Source organism: Symphodus melops (genome assembly GCF_947650265.1).
Source record: "Symphodus melops genome assembly, chromosome: 15".
Lineage (NCBI taxonomy): Eukaryota > Metazoa > Chordata > Actinopteri > Labriformes > Labridae > Symphodus > Symphodus melops.
Window position 1 is genome coordinate 21,270,337 of NC_136705.1, and position 19,590 is coordinate 21,289,926.

The 19,590-nt window shown below is 43.0% G+C and overlaps 2 protein-coding genes across 5 annotated transcripts; both read left to right on the plus strand.

The window, feature by feature from the left end:
- The first annotated feature begins 462 nt into the window (after nucleotides 1-462).
- On the plus strand, nucleotides 463-13,744 carry oga (O-GlcNAcase). 4 transcript variants are annotated; one of them, XM_079362759.1, is made up of 19 exons: nucleotides 463-997; nucleotides 2,069-2,120; nucleotides 2,203-2,300; nucleotides 2,406-2,536; nucleotides 2,637-2,808; nucleotides 2,897-2,995; nucleotides 3,090-3,374; nucleotides 3,471-3,629; nucleotides 3,739-3,938; nucleotides 4,115-4,384; nucleotides 4,490-4,693; nucleotides 5,261-5,435; nucleotides 6,919-6,972; nucleotides 8,336-8,421; nucleotides 9,490-9,594; nucleotides 9,767-9,858; nucleotides 9,951-10,143; nucleotides 10,242-10,401; nucleotides 10,975-13,744. In XM_079362759.1, the coding sequence occupies exons 1-19, from the start codon at nucleotides 832-834 to the stop codon at nucleotides 11,109-11,111; spliced, it is 2,838 nt and encodes a 945-aa protein (XP_079218885.1). In that variant the 5' UTR covers nucleotides 463-831; the 3' UTR covers nucleotides 11,112-13,744. The 4 variants fall into 4 exon arrangements, with proteins under 4 accessions (XP_079218885.1, XP_079218884.1, XP_079218887.1 ...); XM_079362758.1 differs by having other exon boundaries at nucleotides 465-997; nucleotides 4,115-4,399; XM_079362761.1 differs by lacking the exon at nucleotides 6,919-6,972 and having other exon boundaries at nucleotides 466-997.
- A 381-nt stretch (nucleotides 13,745-14,125) lies between these two features.
- Nucleotides 14,126-16,775, plus strand: npm3 (nucleophosmin/nucleoplasmin, 3). The gene is made up of 5 exons (XM_079362820.1): nucleotides 14,126-14,333; nucleotides 14,511-14,596; nucleotides 14,740-14,859; nucleotides 15,203-15,296; nucleotides 16,100-16,775. Exons 1-5 carry the CDS (start codon nucleotides 14,261-14,263, stop codon nucleotides 16,207-16,209), a joined length of 483 nt encoding a protein of 160 aa, XP_079218946.1. The 5' UTR covers nucleotides 14,126-14,260; the 3' UTR covers nucleotides 16,210-16,775.
- The last annotated feature ends 2,815 nt before the right edge of the window (nucleotides 16,776-19,590 follow it).

The window sequence follows — 19,590 nt, forward strand, 5'->3', positions numbered from 1 at the left end:
AAGGACTGTTCCCTCATATATAATGAGCCCTGTTTAAGTGGAGTTACAAGGAGTTTTGGGATATAAAATATGATTTGGTTTTATGCTATTTGTTAAGAACAAAAGGTGTTTTGCTGATACTGAAAACATGCTCAAGTCAAACAGCAGACAGGAAACACCTCCCCTCTTAGAGCGCAGCTGCTTTCCAAATATGGACCGGAATCTCAAGATGTCAAAATGCTGTTGAGATAATCAACACAGCCCCTTTTTAAACTACGTTTTGATCATATATCAAATTTATTCATAATGTTGACGCTGTCTTCTCTATTTACAAAGAAAACCCCTCCATTGTGGCTTTTGCATATTCACAAAGAGTTGATTTGACCTCACATATTTGTTGTGTTTATGTGGCGGTAGAGAGTTGCGCAGTGACAAGTGAATCTCTCTTTGCCATTTTGACATCTTTGCGGTGTTTTGTCACGCAGATCTGGTTTTGACTGGTTTCGGCTGGTCCCGTGAGCATGCGCACTCGGTATAAACAGGAAGAACTGACTAAAACTGGGGCGAAAATGATCGGAGAAAACATCGGTGCGAACATTTGTGTTTTTCTGAAATATAATTCAGCGTTAATGTCTTCCGATACCACCTGGTAGACATTTCGGTGACCTCTGGTTAAAGCAGCTGCTTTGTTTTCGACGGTTTTGACAGACTCGTTAGCACCGCGTGAAAGCTCAAGTCAGACACGGATCTTTTTCCTTTTTTTTTGCATCGTGAATCTTCTCGGTTAGTCTGCAAAGACATCTCGCTCCCCTTTCTCTGTTGATTTGAATCCGCGGAGAGACATCTCTAACGATGGTTCAGAAGGAGAAAACGCTGGAGAAAGCAGCAGTTGACGGGGTGCCGAGCCCCGGTCCTGTCTCCGGAGAGGCTCGTGCAGAGGCCCCGGGTCCGGCAGAAGAGTCCGGCATCGCAGTCCAAACCACAGGCCACAGAAAATTCATCAGCGGGGTTGTTGAAGGTAGTATTGAATTATGAGCAAAAAGGAAAAAAAACCTATATTTACAACGTGACTCCTGTGACCATAATTAGGTCAAATGAAAATGCTGCAGCAGTGTGTGCGTGCGTGCGTGTGTCGATTCACTAAACTCACGATACGATTCACAATATTTTACAGCTGCAACAACCAAAATGCAAATTTACATCCACGAGATTTTTTATTCGGCTGCTTAAAACCCCCCAAAATAAAGGAAGTTAAAGAAAAAAACACTTTTTAGGAAGGTGCAAGCAAAACCTTGAAATTAAACAATAAAACATCATTGGAGCGAGCAGATATGTCAAATACATGAAGCATGTATGTACAAACAAGGAGCAGTATTCATGAAACAGGTAATGAGTAAAAGCATGCAGGACGTGGCCTATTACAGTCAGTTTTACATGCACACATTAGGACACCATTGTACAAATATTTGCATCATGCAAACAGTGAATATCAGTCATAAAACAACATGCACAATGGTTTCAAAGGAGCTGTATGTGTTGGGATGTCTCGTGAGGCTTAATGGGAAAGGAGAAACACGACATTGTAGTCTTCCAAATAATTTGGATTTATCGGTTTATCGATTCAAAGGTTCACATGTGTACTCTGGGAAAAATAAAAGACGAGACAAAAACTGTGTGCAAATATTACAAGAAGACGGGGAAATGCACCAACAGCACAACCAACAATGATGCAGCATTTAATTGACAGCATGATGAGAAGCTCTGATGGAAACATTAAAAGACCCAAACATGACTGACAAGCGGGTCAGCAGCTCCTGAAGGGATCTGTTTCACTCATCATCTGTCTCATTTAGTAAAACAACCTGTGAGTGAATCGTTACATCCTGACTAATAAATAATAGAGAGGATTTGAAATGATTCAGTGGACTCATAAACTGATGGTAAAAATGAGCAAAATAACCTTCTCTAATGGTATTTCCAGACAAGTTGTCGTGGTTCAGCAGCTGAACGTTCAAAGGGAAACGTGTTGATCATCAGAGCAGCAGACTTCATGGAAACTCACCTTCTGAATGTTTTTGTTTTGATGCAGGTTTTTATGGGCGACCATGGACAATGGAGCAGAGGAAGGAGTTGTTCAGACGGTAGGGAGAACTATGTGAAATCTAATAACACCACAGGAAGAAGATGTGATCTTAAACTGAGTTTGTATGTTACGTTTCCCAGGCAGCAGAAGTGGGGGTTGAACACGTACCTGTATGCACCTAAAGACGACTACAAACACAGAATGTTCTGGAGAGAGCTGTACTCTGTGGAGGAAGCAGGTGACTCTTCACATCACGTCGTTTACATTGTTCTGGGGCAAAAATGAATCCAAACACTTTTGATTTAAACCAGGTCAAAACATGAACTGATTTTTTTTGTTTTAGAACAACTGATGACGTTGATTGGTGCTGCAAAGGATCATGGGATAGAGTTCATCTACGCCATTTCCCCTGGGCTGGACATCACGTTCTCCAATCAGAAAGAGGTGTCTGCTCTCAAAAGGAAGCTTGATCAGGTACGGCAACCTCTTCTGGCACATGAGTGTATTTTTCACATCTCATTTTGTTCCATGTGTGTTTCTGATGTTTAACCAGCTCCTCTCTCCCCGCCCTCAGGTTACCCACTTTGGCTGCAAGTCCTTTGCCTTACTTTTTGATGATATCGACCACAACATGTGCCCAGCAGACAAAGAGGTGTTCAGCTCGTTTGCACACGCGCAGGTTTCTATAACCAACGAAATCTACCAATACCTAGGAGAGCCGGAGACCTTCCTCTTTTGTCCCACAGGTACATCACCTCTGAATCACATATATACATATATCTTCCATGTACTTTTATGTAAACGTTTGGTTTGCTTCCTCTCCTTTAAATACAGAATACTGTGGGACCTTCTGCTACCCAAATGTTCCTCAGTCCCCCTACCTCCACACAGTGGGAGAGAAGCTCTTACCTAACATTGATGTGCTGTGGACGGGTAAGTCTAACCTCCAGCTGATCCTTCACTTGAGCATTATACGTTCATTCATGTATCTTCTGCTCCAACATTTGGACATGTCTTCTTGGTGCAGGACCCAAGGTGGTGTCCAAAGACATCTCAGTGGAGTCTATTGAGGAGGTTTCTAGAATCCTGAGGCGAGCGCCCGTGATTTGGGACAACATTCACGCTAACGACTATGACCAGAAGAGGCTTTTCCTGGGTCCATACAAAGGCCGCTCCACAGAGCTCATCCCCAGGCTGAAGGGGGTACTAACAAACCCAAACTGCGAGTTTGAGTCCAACTTCGTTGCAATCCACACTCTCGCCACCTGGTACAAGTCGAACATGAACGGGGTGCGCAAGGATGTAGTCATGAGTAAGTCTGAGCCAGAAGTTGACTCTGCTATGTCTGTGATTTACTCGCTGTGACAAAGGTCATCAGTTGTGTTTGTTGTCTTGCCTCTTTAAACAGCTGACGGCGAGGACAGCACAGTGTCCATCCAGATAAAGTTGGAGAATGAAGGCAGTGATGAAGAGCTGGAGACAGACATGCTCTACAGCCCGCAGCTTGCTCTTAAACTGGCTCTCTCCGAGTGGCTCAGTGAATTCTGTGTTCCTCATCAGTACAACAGTAAGACCACTCCCACTATCTTATCAGACTTCGAAGCTCACAGATATGTTAGCAGGGATTCTTGGAAGAACCAAGGAATCCTGAAAGGAGGCTGCTCTCTGTCTTTCAGGCCGGCAGGTGCCTCAGAGTGGTGCCAAAGGCGCAGCTATCGACGTGACATCCATGACTTCTCCCTCCCTCTGCTCGTCCACGACTGTCACAACTGTGTTCCAGCAGCCCATCATGTCTCCTGCCATGCCTCCTCTTTGTCTGGATCCACTCTCGCCCCTCTCACACCCGATGGCAAAAATATCTCAGGAGGTTGACGAGGTGAGCGCCAAAAAGAAAAGAACTGAAACTCTTAAATTCTCTTTCCTAGTTTACGATCAAGTTCTTGCCCTCATTTCTCTGGACTTCTGTCTTTGTGAGTGTGTGTCTTGTTTGTTTAAAGGAAAGAAAGCCTCTTCATACTGTTCTAAGATACTTTCTTTACTGCTTCTATCAAGGTGGAGGAGGAGAAGAAGGATTCAGAGGAGGAGCCCATGGAGATGGTGGTTGAGAAAATGGTAGACGAGCCAGAGCCTGAAGCTGAAGTTGAAGCTGACTCAGCGGAGAAGCACGCTGATCCTGTCTTAAGTGACAAGATGGCTGAGGACCTGAAGCCCATGGATACAGACAAGGAGAGTCTGGCAGAGTCAAAGTCCCCGGAAGAGTCCATCCAGGAGGACTCTGGGAGCGACATCGCCCCCATGCAAACAGACGATCAGCTCAAACAGGTGCTGCAACCATTTGTGAGTCTCTTCCCTCCCCTCTTACATCCGAAAAAAAAAAATAGCAAATGTTGATTCCATAGTTTGAGAATGTCCGGGTTGTGTCCTCAGGATGTGTTTGTGCCTGGGCCCGATGAGAAGCCCCTGTTCATAGCGGAGCCCCTCACGCTGGAGGACCTGAGCCTGCTGGCAGAGCTGTTCTACCTGCCCTATGAACACGGAAACAAGGCCATGCAGATGTTGAAGGAGTTCAACTGGCTACGAGCCAACAGCAGCGTCGTCAGTGTCAACTGCAAGAGAAAGGAGACGGAGAAGGTGGGCTGACTCACTCAGGCACACGAGCTGAGAAAGACGGAGAGAGATCTGTCTGAGGAAACTGGTTATTTATTGACCGAAGTTGTTGTGAAAACAAAATGGTGGATGTGCATTACCTGTACTGCCCACTGGGTGGTGTGCTTTTGGTAGGAAATGAGATGCTCTTGCACCACAGAGCTGAGTGTTTTTGAAAACTACACTTTTCTTTAATAGTTATATATATATATCTTCTCCAAAGATATTTGGACGTGTCACTGATACAGTGTGAAAACATGTCGAGTTAGAAAAGTAAAGGAAAGCTTGATGAGTTCCACAGGGATGTAAGATATCAGTAAAATGTAACATGAAGTATTTAGTCTCAGTGGAAAAGTCAGTTTTTCAATGCTATAAATGTAACGAAGGATTTATTTCCATTCCATCATCCTCAGAGATTCCTCGTTGCTTTTCTACCAGCTCGCACCATCTGCCACAAATATCTTTCCTGTTTTAGACGGGCTAACTCCAAAGCCAGATGTGTCAGGTTTGTCTCTCTCTTCTTACACTGCGTCCCCGTTTTTTGCCCCGCAGGTGGAAGAGTGGCAAACGAGGGCAGAGAAGTTTGAGGAGATGTGCTGCTCAGTCATCCAGATGTTCACGCGACTGTCCAACTCAGCCAACCGCACCATCCTCTACGACCTCTACCCTTACATCTGGGACATCAAGAGCAACATTTCTATGGTCAAGTCGTTTGTCCAGTGGCTCGGTATGTTTCAGTGGAAGCACAATGCACTTACACTTAGGAGGCAGTAACATAGCATATACAGTAGTCTTACCAAGAGTCTAGATACCCTGAGTGAAGTTCTCCTCAGAGACACATGAACACAGTGCAAAGACAGCCTGATAGGTCAGATCTTTAGCTGCATGGAGTCCTTTTGACCAGCATATTTATGATCACTTCACACATCTCACACTGGTAGTTAAATATGAGGCACAATAAGTGTAAGTAGAAAATCAGTGCTTAAACACTTCACCTGTAAACGGGCTGTGTAGTGTCCTTATTACTGATACTAGATGAGCTGAACACAGATCAGACGCATCACATCATAATGAGTAGTTTCTACATTTGAATGCTCTTTGTTAATTGTTTCTTCTTCTTTTTTTATTTTTATTTTTTTTTTACATTTGACTCGATGCTTCTTGCACAGCTAGCCTCCTCCCTGATTTATTTCATGACGTCTCACTCCATCCTGGTGACATCTAAACTGGCTCTCTGTGGAAACTCCCAGCAGGGTTACTGCTGCTTGCTGTGTGTCCAGTAACATCACTGCTGCACTCCCACACAGACGCACTTGCTTCCATCTCTCTGTCTGTGGGGATGGGAGCCAGGGCGAAGTCCCCATCCCCTGCGCTACCCTTCCTCCACGCAATAGCGCGCACGCGAGCTTGGAGAGCAAGTTGACTGTGGAAGGCCTGTGGAAGGCCATTCTGGTGCATAAACTGTGCAAAAAGGATCTTAACTGGTCTCTGCTTCCTTAGCTGGTGGTCACATGAAACCAATGGATTTAATCAGGAAGCATTACTTTGTCGCCTTGCTGAGTAATCTCTGAAGGAGGCTGTTGGCAGATTTGAGCCGTTAGAATATTTGCTCAATCTGTATCAGGGTGGGATCCATCATCTCTCTCTCTCTCTCTCTCTCTCTCTCTCTCTCTCTCTCTCTCTCTCTCTCTCTCTCTCACAGACTCCTTCTTTCAGATGGTGCACTCTGGTGCAGTTTAAGTAGCACAAAGTCTGAAGTGAACGCCTCCATCTTTGGGAGTAGCCTGAAGCACCAGCATGGCCTGTAGGTTGCCCCCCTGTAACCCAGTTTCATTCGCAGGTTTCTGTCCCGTCTGGCTTTATGGTAAAGCCGAGAACTCTGACCAGTACACAGCAGGCAGCAAACCCACACTGGCAAAAACCACATCGAAAATCCCTCCAAAACGGTCGAAGGCACCGGTGAAGAACCGTAATGTCCCACACAACACAGAGGAAATGACGCTTGAACGTCTCTCAACATTATTTTAGAGAACTGCAGCGTCATTAAGAGCCTCATGGTTGACTTCTGCAGGGTTTTTAAATTGGTCCCCATATTTCCCCCCAATATAGAAGCTGTGCAGCTGGCATTTAGTCACAACCTCCCTGGTTATTGTTCTGAGATCGCTTACTAATAACTATTTTCTACTGTTTTCTCCCTTCACTATGTACAGATGGAAGAATCCACAGTACAAGTTTCTACTGCTATTGGATCGACAGTGGCCGATGTATGCACAGTGCTGGCGTTGTCTCTTTGGGTTTCATGTTTCAAATGGATTGACGTAACGTTTTTCTTAAACTAGATTTGATATTTGCAAACATAAATTTGGAGGAAAGAAAGCAGCCCTTCGGATGAAGTCACATTCCGCGCAGCGATTTTAGCTTTGAATCCTAAAGTGTTAACTCCCAAATGTTTCTCTTTGGCAGCATCTCTAACTTGTTTTTTTGTTTCTGTCAGTAGGCTTTTAGAAATGGCTCACACCAGCCTGATGCACCTGCTCAAGGGGATTGACACTTGGCTTTCAAATGTTACCGGAACATGTGTTCTGTGGATGTTCCCATGAATAAATCTGTTAGACCCTGCACAAAGATCCTACCTGTGATTAAGACAGAGTAGTGTGACTAAAGAAGCCAGGTGGAACTAGTCCGTAGTCTTATGGGGTTCGGGGGGGTTTGATTTGGCTAAGCTACAAGTTCAGAGTTCCTTCCCGTTGGTGCATCTGTGTACTGTGTTGTGTCAGCTCGTCAGAGGAATTGTTTGAGGTGTCAGGGTGAGGCTCGAATATGACGCAGTATTAGATGTCCTTACCGCGCGCTGCATTTGCCTGGTCACATGACAGGGCTTCTCATCAACCACGGTCAGACTTGGTTAGCGTCAACGCTAGTCTAAGCAGACTCTTAAACAATCCTGTGTCCCTTAGATTGGATCAGGTTGTGCGTGCCGTGTATTTCATCTGTGGGCTGTCTTGAGTGCAGCTTCACAGCGAGTACGCTCGGAGCCCCTTTATCTCCCGGGACGGTCATACAGCCGCTTGTTCTGTCTTCCTGGTTTGATGACACATGCTCCTCAATCATGTGGCGAGGCAGATAAGTAGAGAATGTGACTTCACACGAGGTGCTAAGATGAGTGGGGTGACAGCATCTGAAGCCTACCTCTGTAGTCTTTAGACTTAGTGTGGGGTTTGTTGAGGGTGGTCAGTGTGAGGCCGTCGGCTTTTTCAATAAGTTTAGTTCTTAGTTGAAACGCTGAGGGGGCTTAAATCTCTACTTTCTTCAGTTTCATCACCTCGTCAAGTGGAGCAGTTTGTCAAATTGACACAATTTATATTTTGTACTGGATTTCTGAAGTAGACTTTAGTTGCTTGAGCCCCATGTAATCCTCAAATATTTCCTCTAAATACAATTTATTTGTTCCAAATTAGGAATTTATGGCTTAATACGTAAAAACCAAATCAATAATTTGGATTCTGCTAATAGATCCGTATGACCCCTTCCTCCTCATCCCCCCTCCCCCCCTTCCCCCCCCCCTTCATCTGTGTCGGAGAGCCCCATCCTGTAGTAACAATGTCCGCTTGGCTCTGCTCCTAACAGGGTGTCGTAGTCAGTCCTCAGCACAATTCCTTAGAGGAGACCAAGAGCCCTGGGCCTTTAGGGGAGGTCTAGCAGGAGAGTTCCAGGTATCTAATGCACCGAATTTACGGAAATCAAAGAGTGTTATTAGCAAAGACGATGATGGTGTATTCTACCTATACGAGGTTGAAGGGGCTTTGGTCTGTCGAAGGTGAGCTGATTGTAACGGGTTGGGCTTCGTAACATCCTGGTTCCATCCTCTCCACACAAAAATGTTCATGTCCCCGTGTTACTTTGGGATATTAACGCTCAGTGGCAGAGGAATGGGTGACCTTAGACTGAAAAGACCAAAGAGGTTCCAGCCAGAGTTTGGCATGGCTTTTTGTGAGTGATTTTAATTTGAATTTCTTTCAGCAACTGCCCAAGGAGATGCTGCTTTTCCCTTGCGCACGCAGCGCAAGCGAGCATGGCTAGGTTTTTATTTTCATGACGACTCATTTCTTTGCAGGAAAAGCACAGATTACCAAGCGCACGCGCGAGCATTTCAGCGCCAGCGAGAACGCAAGCACGACGGCGATGAGAAAACTCCATGATCAAACGCAGCCGTAGCATCTGGAAAAAAAAAAAAAGAAAGAAATGAAGTGTCTCCATCAATAGAGGAAGACCGATCAAGCTAATTGGCTTTTAAATGTCTCTGCTTAATTTTACCAATTGGTTTCTTTTCCTGGAGTTCTCTCTGCCTCTGCGCAAGCATCATTATTTTTCCCAACAGGAGGGTCCTGCGCAGCGAAATATTGCAGTGTTTTTCAAAAAGGGAAAGGAGCATCTCCTTCAGCCAGTAAAACCTTAGTCAGACCAAAATACCACCCTTGTTTATTCTACTTGAGAAGCGAATATGAGTGTGCTTGTTGCGTTGCGTTCTTTTAGCCAAAAAGAGAGAAAGCTGTGATGTTTGCTGAAGTTACCCACTGTCAGATCAAGCAGAACTGCCAGCTTCTATCGAAAGGTTTTTTTTCTTAAAGTTGGTACCATACCAAAAGCACTCTTGCTCTTTTCTGACATTTCTTTTGGTTTGATAGTGGTCCAACTGAAGCAAATGCACAATGAGGCTTTAAGCCAGAGTCGCACGCTGCCTGGTCTCAGTTTAACTAAACCTGTTCTTTTGATACCCACAGAGATTGTTGCCAATCGATGGGGCAAACGATCTTTTCTACCAACCTCCACCTTCAATGCCAACCTCCAAAATCTATTCCATAAGGCCCTACTTTCCCAAAGATGAGGTAAGAAAGTCACCTTATTTCTGCCAGAAGTATTTTAGTTTCAGCGACGAAGCATTAATAACTGCACAACCTAAATGTTCTATCAGCTCGCTGATATGAATCTCGCCAGGAGTCGTAGTGTTAGCTCGATGTGTGATGACAACACGCCTCTTTCCTCCTTTTCTCTTTTCAGGCTGCTGTTTATAAAATCTGTAAAGAGATGTTCTTTGAGGGACTGGAGGAGGCCCCTTTCTCTGATGATGACCCTGATCTCATAGGAGACAGGTGAAGTGTCTGACTGACTTCCACATGATTCCTGACGATGTTCTGGGCTGCAGTGGTTGATGACAGAGCGCTTCCTGTTTGTTTGTTCACAGGTTGGTTGGAGGACTCCTGACCCTGAGTTCAGACTACGGGTTTGTGCTCGAGGATGACGAAGGGATCTGCGGGTATGCTGTTGGCACCGTGGACATCAAGCCCTTCATCAAAAGTTGCAAGTTGAGCTGGATTCCTTTCATGCAAGAGAAATACCACAAACCTGACGAGCAGAAGGACCTCACTGAGGCCGAGGTTGGACATTTTTGCACATCGCTCCCTCTCAGGTGAAACAGGATTGCGTCTCCTTTCGGTCCGTGGTACTGAACCGTGTGCTTGTGTGCTCCCTGTAGAAAATGATGCTGAGTTTCCACGAGGAGGAGGAGGGTCTTCCAGAGTCTTTCCTCTCCAACTTCCCCTCCCTCATCAAAGTTGACATTCAGGGCAAGGTCACTGACCCCAGTGTGGCCAAAAGCATGATGGGATGTCTTCTATCTTCTCTTAAAGCTAACGGTAGGATGTTGTGAATTTGGTTATAGGAACTAAAGAACACATTGTAATGTATGTATCTGCCATGTTGTTAGAAGGTGATGTTGCCCTTCCCCTCTGCAGCTGTGGGCGACTTTCATACCATTGTGCACACGTATGAAAGCTGTTATCTTTAGCACAGTGAAATGCAATGAGGACCTTTATCTCTTCACACTCTCTTTTTATCAGGAAGTTAGGGTTGGATTTGAACCCAGGGCCGCTGCAATTACATAAATCCTATGTGGTGTCTCATGTCTCCATGATTGAGTTCAAATCCATCCATGGCCCCTTTGCTGCATGTCATCCCTGCTCTCTTCTCCCAACATGTCCTGTCTCTCTTCAGCGTTGTTTGGAAGTAAAACCGAAATGCTCTTAAAGAACCAAAAGTTATTTTTAAATCAAATCAAAATAATCATCTCTAACACCGATGCTTTGAACCAGGTGATCAGCTGTCAGGGACACAGCGGGAGATTCGGCTCCGCTCTAGACCGTCTTTAGACGTTTGATTCTGAAGATCTTTTCCACTGACTTTGTCTTTTCTTTTTTTGTCCCCTCCAGGCTCCCAAGGTGCGTTCTGTAAGATTCGTCAGACTGATAAGAGGATGTTGGACTTCTATAGTAAGCTGGGGTGTTTTGAAGTGGCAACAATGGAGGGCTTTCCCAAAGACGTCATCATCATGGGACGCAGCCTATGAAGGAACATCCGGCTGCAATAACAGAGGGAAGGAGAGCGAGTCGACATGGTTTAGACATGTTTGCAACCTTCATGAGAAAAACAAAACAAACCTTTGTGATGATTTTATACTACCTGACCATGTGGGCCCTGGAAACCTCTTTTTAGGATTTATGTACAGAAGCACAGCCGCGGCACCGTGGTGCCCTTAGATTTTACGGCTCTGTTGGATCAACAGATCGGAAGTTAAAAGGAAGGATCCATCCTCAGATGATTTGAGTTAGAGCATGGAAGACTGGCACTCCGTTGATTTCTGGAGTCACACCGGTTTGATACCTCCAGGAGGCAAGAAGTGATAACTCCATAAGCCTTTTTCTGATTTAATCCAGTAGCCATTACATGGATAATGCCTACATGGCCTAATGCAAAGTGTCTGTATATGAAGGTAGAGCTGTGAAATGAGGGCAGCCCATACCTCCGGTAGTCTTAACTACCCCCACGTCCTGTAACACCACAGCTGTCAACAGAAGTAGGACACCTTTTTACAGGATGTGAGGTGCTATGTCAGAGTTTGCCTTTCACCATCACGTAAGGGTATTTTTGTGCCACTATAGACTGAAAGAAAGAGCCCTTTTTAGTGGTGTGAAATGCCGATTCACTTGACATGAAGGTTGGAAAAATGTAGCTCCTCGGGTTTGTGCGAGTCTGAATCAAAGATTCTCACAGGCGAGAAAAGGCAAAAATGTGTTGACTTAAAAAGAGTCAACAAGGAGGACTTCTTTATTTCGGTTACAGTAGAAGTAGACGATTGGAAAGCAATAGAGAAGCTTCCACAGGTTTACAAACATTGTTCTCGGCCTATTTCTTTTTGCCTGCTTTGCCAATTTTCCTTTCCATATTTCAGCAGTTGCTTTTTTTTTTTTAATTTGACTTATGTCCCCTTTAAGCTATTGCCTTTTGGTTCATTGCCTTTGGTTTTTGAGGTTTATTTATCAGACCCCTGTGTCTTCTGTGTAAAGGCACAATGATGAAAGAAAGAGATGGTTCATTTTCATCGTTATCCTAGTTGTTGTTCGAGTTCCACAGATGTAGACTTTCACGCCTTTCGGGTCCCAAACAGCAAAACAGAAAATGGAAGAATGCGTGATTTTTAGATCCAGTTGATAGTCGCCCTTAAACTCCTGCATGAGACCAAAACAAATTGTTTGGCGACACCTCTGCTATTCTGAAGCCTTCGCTCTCCAACAGCGACACACCTCCAGCCCCTCTCCAAAACTTTCCTTTGCTCGAGCTGCATTTCCCTGTGTCCTTAATTGTTGTGTTAGCAGGCTCATGTTAGCACACAGCTTCATATTGCACATAAAATGACTGAATGAACGTGATCTAAAACACACTTCCCTTACATCCAAATAATCAGCGAGTATGTTCTTCTTCTCACTAGTCCTTGACTAAAACAGCTCTATACACCCGTCCATGTAAACACAGCTCTGACAACAGTACAGCTGACGGGACTCGAGCTTCTCGCTCATAGTCGACAGTCATGACTCAGAGACACTTTTATACAGGAGAGACTGGATTCCTGCTGTGTTCAAGTTTAAATTGTTGCACATTCTTCCTTTAAGTAGACAAACGTCATCACGGTCAGTAAAAGCTCAGACTGTGATGTGAAGTTCAGGTTATCAAAAGAGTTTGAAGCATCTCAGAGCTGCTCGCTGTTTTTGTTTTTTTTCCCGAATCACTTATTCCAAACCTGCCTTGTAAAGCAGCAGGTGATCACGGCTCTGTCCAATCTTGAGTTCAGTGCTACAAAAGATGAGAGGAAATCTTTCTTGCTTGTTGCGTGTGTTCTTGCGTCCCTCCTTGAATTGCATACTGTTAAATGAATGTCTCAGTCGAGCTTCGGTGAGCGGCATTGCAGAGGTTAAATTCTGTCACCTAAGTGGTACTGACTCCCACATTTTTGTTGTGGTGGAGCATGGAGCAAAAATTCCTGGGCCTTTTCCTATCTGTCCATTGAATGTTTTATATTCTGATGCATTTCCTGTTAGTTTTTGTAAATGTACGTAGTTACTCAAAGAACACTTTGACTAAAAATAGGAGTGGTCTGTTGGTTACATGAGGATCATAAGTTGCTCTGCGGTAGCTGCTTGCCAATGTGATGTTTTGATACTATGTGTACATTAATGTGCATGAGGTGTGTTGGATTTGCTGTGGCGACCATTAGAATAACCTCATCTCGTGCCGCATAGAGAACGACGCATGCCACTCGCCTCTATGAGCGTAATACTGTAGAACCCTGACAGTCTGTAAACACTGTCACTCATAAAGTGTTATTATTTTGTATATCTTTATTAAAACTGTGGCGAGCACTCTGTTGTCCTCGAAGGAAAAGAAACACATTGAATCTTCCCACAGCTGGTGTGGATCTTCATGCTTGTTTTAAAACTTTTTTTTTTTTAAGTTTGACGGTGCTTTCTCCGCTTCCAGACGGGTTTAATAGAAACCGGTTGTGAGTTTGAGACAGAGCTCCAATTGTACATTTTGAATTTCTGAGTTAAGGGAATGGGTGGGTTGTCATAAAAGTGACTGTTTGACCAATGTAAAATTTGTATGTAACATACATAATGTTAAAAAATAAATAAAAATAATAAGTTACTTTGCTTTTTGTCCTTTCTTTTACATTTAGATTATGTATTGCCATGAACAATAAAAATTGACTACATAACACATAATACTCTGCTTATTTGTGTCATTAATTAATTTGATCAAATGTTTAAATAAAATACTAATTTTTTTGTTACTTTTTTGTCTTGGCTTTTTATCTTTTAATTCACAAAAAATATCTGTATAGAAAGCCAATATTTCAGAAATCATGTATGCAAATGACATTTGAAACACTAAAATCTGTCACTGTTTTAATTGTTTTCTGTTCTTCAGAGTAATTAAATTAATTGAAATATAAGTATTTATTTTTTATATTTGTTACTGAATAAAAGAACAATTATCTTATTTATTTTATTATAACACATGCGTCACCTAGCTACCGTCGCACAGGAGTGACGTATCAGACATGCTCATAGCTTGCGACGCGCTTGTTATTTTTCCGCGCTGGACTCGTTAGGGGTTTTTTGAAGTGTGACCATTTTTACAGCAAATTAAAGTTTCGACAAAATGTCTTTCAACGACGACGACTCCTCCGAAACCGGACCGACTTTAGAATCCAAACTGGAGAGCTTCCTGTTCAGTAAGAAACCTTTACTCAGTGAAAACAGTCACGCGCTGCAGGTCCACACGTGGGTCTCCTCTGTGATGCTTTCAATTTCTAAAAAAAAAAAACCTACATTTGTTTTTAAAATAATCAGCCAGTGCGTGCACTAACTCACATGAAAACTAAATGTCTTGATGTTTGTGTGTCCTGCAGGCCAAGAGCTGTCCTCCAAAGTGCCTTTCTTCACTTTCCAGGGGGATGAAGAGGAGGACATGGAGCACTTCCTTGAACTCAGAACAGTATGTACATCTGAGACACAGTTTGTACCATGTCATTAACTGAGCGTGGAAATCTTTTACCAAACCAGTTTGACGCAGGACTGAGAGTACCTCGGTATCTCATCAGCAGACAGTAAAAAGTGTGTTGTTTGTGATTCCTGCAGGTTTGTTTGGGAGAGGGAGCCAAGGAGGAGAGTAACGTCGTGGAGGTGACAGCCATGAATCACCAAGGAAAGACCATTTCAGTACCCATCGCCAACCTTCACATCAGCTGTCTGCCCATGGTCCGGTGCATCCACTGATTTCTGTCTTGCTGCAGCTTCACTAACAAACACTACTTCACAGAGAGTTTTACACAGTTCATTACTTTAGATATCCTGCATGGATGGAGGTGATGAGGGTTGAATGGAGGAGAAGTAATTTATTTATCTGATCAAGCAATTATAAGCAATTATATTTGTTGAACTTATATGATATAAGGGAACGGCTCATCAGACGGCTACTTTACTTTTACTTTGTATTGCAAGTTTATTTAAGAGCCTGCAATTTTTATTTTGCCTTCAATAAAGAGGCTCAATCTTTTTTTCAACTCTTTTTTTTTTTTACTTGTCTACTTCTTCTCCTCAGGTGAGTCTGGGAGAGTTTGAACTGAAAGCCCCGGTGACCATCCGGCTCAAGGCTGGGACAGGACCAGTCACTGTCAACGGGCTTCACCTCATAGGTACGTTGAGTTCTTCTTCACCAAACAAACACAGTGACTGTAAATATAAAAACAACAAGAACAACAACACAAAGACAGAATGGGGGGGAAAAAACTGCATGTGTTGCAGATGGATTGAGGAATTACATTTCGATACGTTTTACTTTTAACCAACCTCCAATCTTTTAGAGATATTCAAAAAAAATCGAATATAAACTTTTTTGCAACCTTTGGTCAGAGAGCACCATTTCTTTGCCCGATATCGTTGGTGGATGGAACTTGATGAATTCTGATCAGATTTTTGCCTCAGTTTTGTGATCAGAGCACAAATCAGGAAGAAAAGCTAATGATTAACAGAATCCAGGCTGGCTACAAAAATCAGGAGGTCTCAGGGTTTGGTTCTGAACTACTGAACAAGTAAGTGTGTTGCTTTGAAATGTGTCCCACTGAAGCTGTCGAAACTGTTCTGAAGTCAATCTTAGAGGAAGGTCAGTGCTCTCCTACATTTAAACTCTGTAAAATATGAATTCCGGAGGTTTTGAAACAAGACCTTTGCCTTCTTCAATATTCGATTCCAAGTCTTAAAAGTCAGTTTAAAAAATCAGGGAAATGCAAATTGACAATACTGCAGAGAAAGCTGCACGGTCAGGATTAGACTCCTTCTCTTACCCTCCCCATTTAACGTAACGAGCGTGTGACGCTGCATCCAGCTCTCTGTGCTTGAGGTCAACTGAGAGGTCAATGCTCCCTTTCTGCCTTCATGAGCAGGTATCAAGATTCTCCACGAGGCTGTGATTTTAACATCGTCTTCTCTTCTCGTGCAGCTTCCCCGGCTGAAGGCTCCGACCTGTCTGACGACGACGACTTTGATGAGGATGACGACGAGGAAGAGATCACCCCTATTAAACCAGCGAAGAAGAAGCTGAAGCAGTAGGTTGGAGACTTCTGCGATGGCTTCCTGGAACAGCCGCGATCATTTCCTTTAAGAGAAATGAAGGTTTTTTTGTACTAGACGGAGACATTAAACGCTGACATTGCCGCCTCTTCACTCGTCCGTTTTCTCACAGTTCTCAGCAGTTTTTTCACTGCTGTGAAGACTTTCACTTTAAGAACGGTTTTTTGCTATTCAGTGCTATTCTGTATCTGATACAGTCAACACTTTTATGGATTTATTGCACCAGTGATGTCTTTAACCACACCAGTGGGTTCATGAATTGTTTGATGTCCTCCCAGAAAAGTGTGCATGAGTGTTCGAGTGTACGTGTGTCGTCTACGATTCCAACCCAATGGTTCAGTCAGAGGAATTTCATAGCTACAGTTTATTAAATGTACTCGGTGAATTAGAGAGCTCAAACTTCCACTTGTATGTTCTTTCAAAATACTGTTTTTCTATGTGATGTCATAAATGTGAAGATTTTGTACTTTACAGTGGAAAGCATCGAGGAAGCACTTGCATGTGTTGACTTTAACTCTCCATGTGAATTAAAGAAAGTAAAAGAGTCCCTTTTTTTTTTTTAAGTCATCTTGTGATTTCAGGCTGTTGTGTCTGCAGGTTTTGAGCTATTTCTCTGGCTGTGTCTTGTCCTCTTACTCACATCTTAGAGACTCTTTGCCTTGTGTTTGGCTTATCTTTTATTTATTGTTGACCCCAGGAATAGTTATGTTTGTTAGGCTTTTGTCTTATTTTGCTTTCTGTGTAAAATGAGTGGCCCTGCTTACCCTTTACAGCAACCTTGGATGACCTTAGCAGAAGCAATATGGGTCAAAGCTGTACGACATAGACATCAGGTCTATGCACAATGTCCAATCTGAACTGCACAGACATGATCTTTGCAGGGACGCTGTAAACAGATGAGCATATGTCAGAGCTGTTTCAATCTGTTTTATTAGAGCTGCTTCTGAAAGAGGAAACTGCACATAATTATACCCATCCTGTCTCTGCACGATGAGGAGCAGCACAAACATGACCATGCAGGGCAGAAGTTGAGGTAGAAAATGCTGAATAAACCATGTCTGAGAAGCAGATGTCCGTGTGAGGGTAACATCACCAACGCTTTTGTCACATCAACTAAGTCATGCCAGCAGCTGCCATGGTAACATGAGAAATGACCACCTGTGTGATGTCGTCTTTAGCAGCTTTCTGTTGACGAGGAGAGAAGAGAGCAAATCTTTTCTTCTGTTTTTTATTTCATTATTTAGGCCTACATCTATTTTACTCAGTAACATTTGGGATTTAAAAGTACAATACATTAAATAATCAAATATTAAATTAAATTATTAAATAAAGTATTAAATAAATTACAGATTTAAAAAAATTCTTAAAAAGTACCAAAAACAAATAATTACAGCAAGGCGAGTAAATGTAACTTGTTGCTTTCCACCTCTGCAAAGATCAATACTTTAATTTTACAGAAAGTTTAGTGCTCTCAGAGTCCCCTGCAGATTTTGTTTCTACTTTGTGACTTCTCCTGGTTTGCTTAAGACATGAATGAGGGTATCAAAACGCATTTCCCACCCTTATTGTACAATGTCAACGCATCACTGTACATTTTAATGAATTTCCTTTGATTCCCTTGTTTTCACCCTGAATCAACCGTTCAGCTTGGCTCAGGGTGACCCAATTATTGGGATCAGAGGTCCTAATCGTACACGTACACAGTTTGTACACATGAGGTTTTACCTGGATTACCTGATCTAATCCAATTTGAGAATTACTTTTCTTTTTCAAAAAAACCCATTATTAAGATTTGATATATCCGATAGCTGTAATCTGATCTGATGCCAGATGTCTGTCTGTTTTTCTTTCTCTCTCTCTCTCTCTCTCTGGGCGAGTAAGGTGATGCCAGGAAGGTAAGCAACAAGACGAGGGATAGACCTGAGCTGTGACCGGTTTCAAATCAATGTGCAACAATCCTCCTACTAGTTAATGTCACCTTGACTCAGAGCAGGTGCTGCTGCTTCTTATTTTCAGACTCATAAAGCACATCCAACCGGTGAAGGCAGAGTGGGAGTTTTGTGAACCTTCACACCTGTTTTATTGGGTATAAGAGTTTTATGGTGCAGCATCTGTGTGCTGCATTAAACCCTCACCTCTGAGTAGAGGTTAAAGCTAGCTGTGTCCAGAGCAGCTCTGGTGTCTGCAGCACAAGTAACAACAATAGCAGATAACAAAGACGTGTATGTTCAAAGAAAAGGAGAGAAAACTCAATATAATGTTTCATCGGGGAGCTAAGAACTCAGCCGACATCATGTGGCAGTATCTCAGTTTGCAGGGACTGCGGTTGGAAACCAGTTCAAGTACTGGTGTGTACCAAGTGTAAAAATTGGTCTAGTAGCTGGAAAGGTTGATACTTCCTGAGCACTGTCTATGTGCCCTTGAGCAAGGCACTGAACCGCCTCAATCTGACATCTCTCCATCAGTGCATGTCCTGTTTGTGCATGTGTGTGTATTTCAGCAATGTAGTATGTTCAACAATAGATTGTCAAATTCAATTTAATAAATTATATCTTCTTCTTCTTCTAAGTTCTTAATTTTTATTTCCCATAAAACATAATTTACTTTATATTTTAGTTTCTTTTACTAATGTGCACTAAATGACTTCAAGCATACACTACGTTGAGTTCCAGGAACTTATTTTCCAGAGACTTAAAGGTTCCTGCTGTCCATTGTTGATTATTTTCAACAATGGCCAATACACATTTGGTCAAACTAGTCGACTATGAGAAAAAAGCCACACTTGTACGCCAACAGTCAGAAATGTTCAGTGGTGAAAGACGCAATGCAAAGTGGTTCTTTAACTGTTATATGTTATAAGCTTTTTACACACTCAAGACCATTTACCATCACCTTCAACACATTAGGAGTCCTTCAAACTGCTGACTTTATGGACGTATTGCAGATGATCAAACAGTGCGTGGAGGAGAAATGTTTTCATTTTTGGGTAGGGCGGGCTTCAATACAGATTGGAAAATACTATAAAGTGCAGTGGGAGTAATTAAGTGTGACTTCAACAGAATTAAAGTTCATCCTTATCACAAGTACACTCATCATGAATTTGGCTGAGTCACTCATTTGTGTCTCATTAGTCAACATAAAAAGTGTCGGCGGGGGTAAATTAGAGAATAGTGCAGCATTGCCAAAAGCATTACAACGAGGGGGGGGGGGGGGGGGGGGGACATGGGGGTGGATGCAACAAGAGACAGCTGCTGAAGGTCTTTTTCTTTGAATCTAAAATGTAAGAAGGCAGAGGACACATTTAACAGATGCTGTGTCATTCATCAAGAAATACATTTAGATACTTGTTTCGTCCAAAAA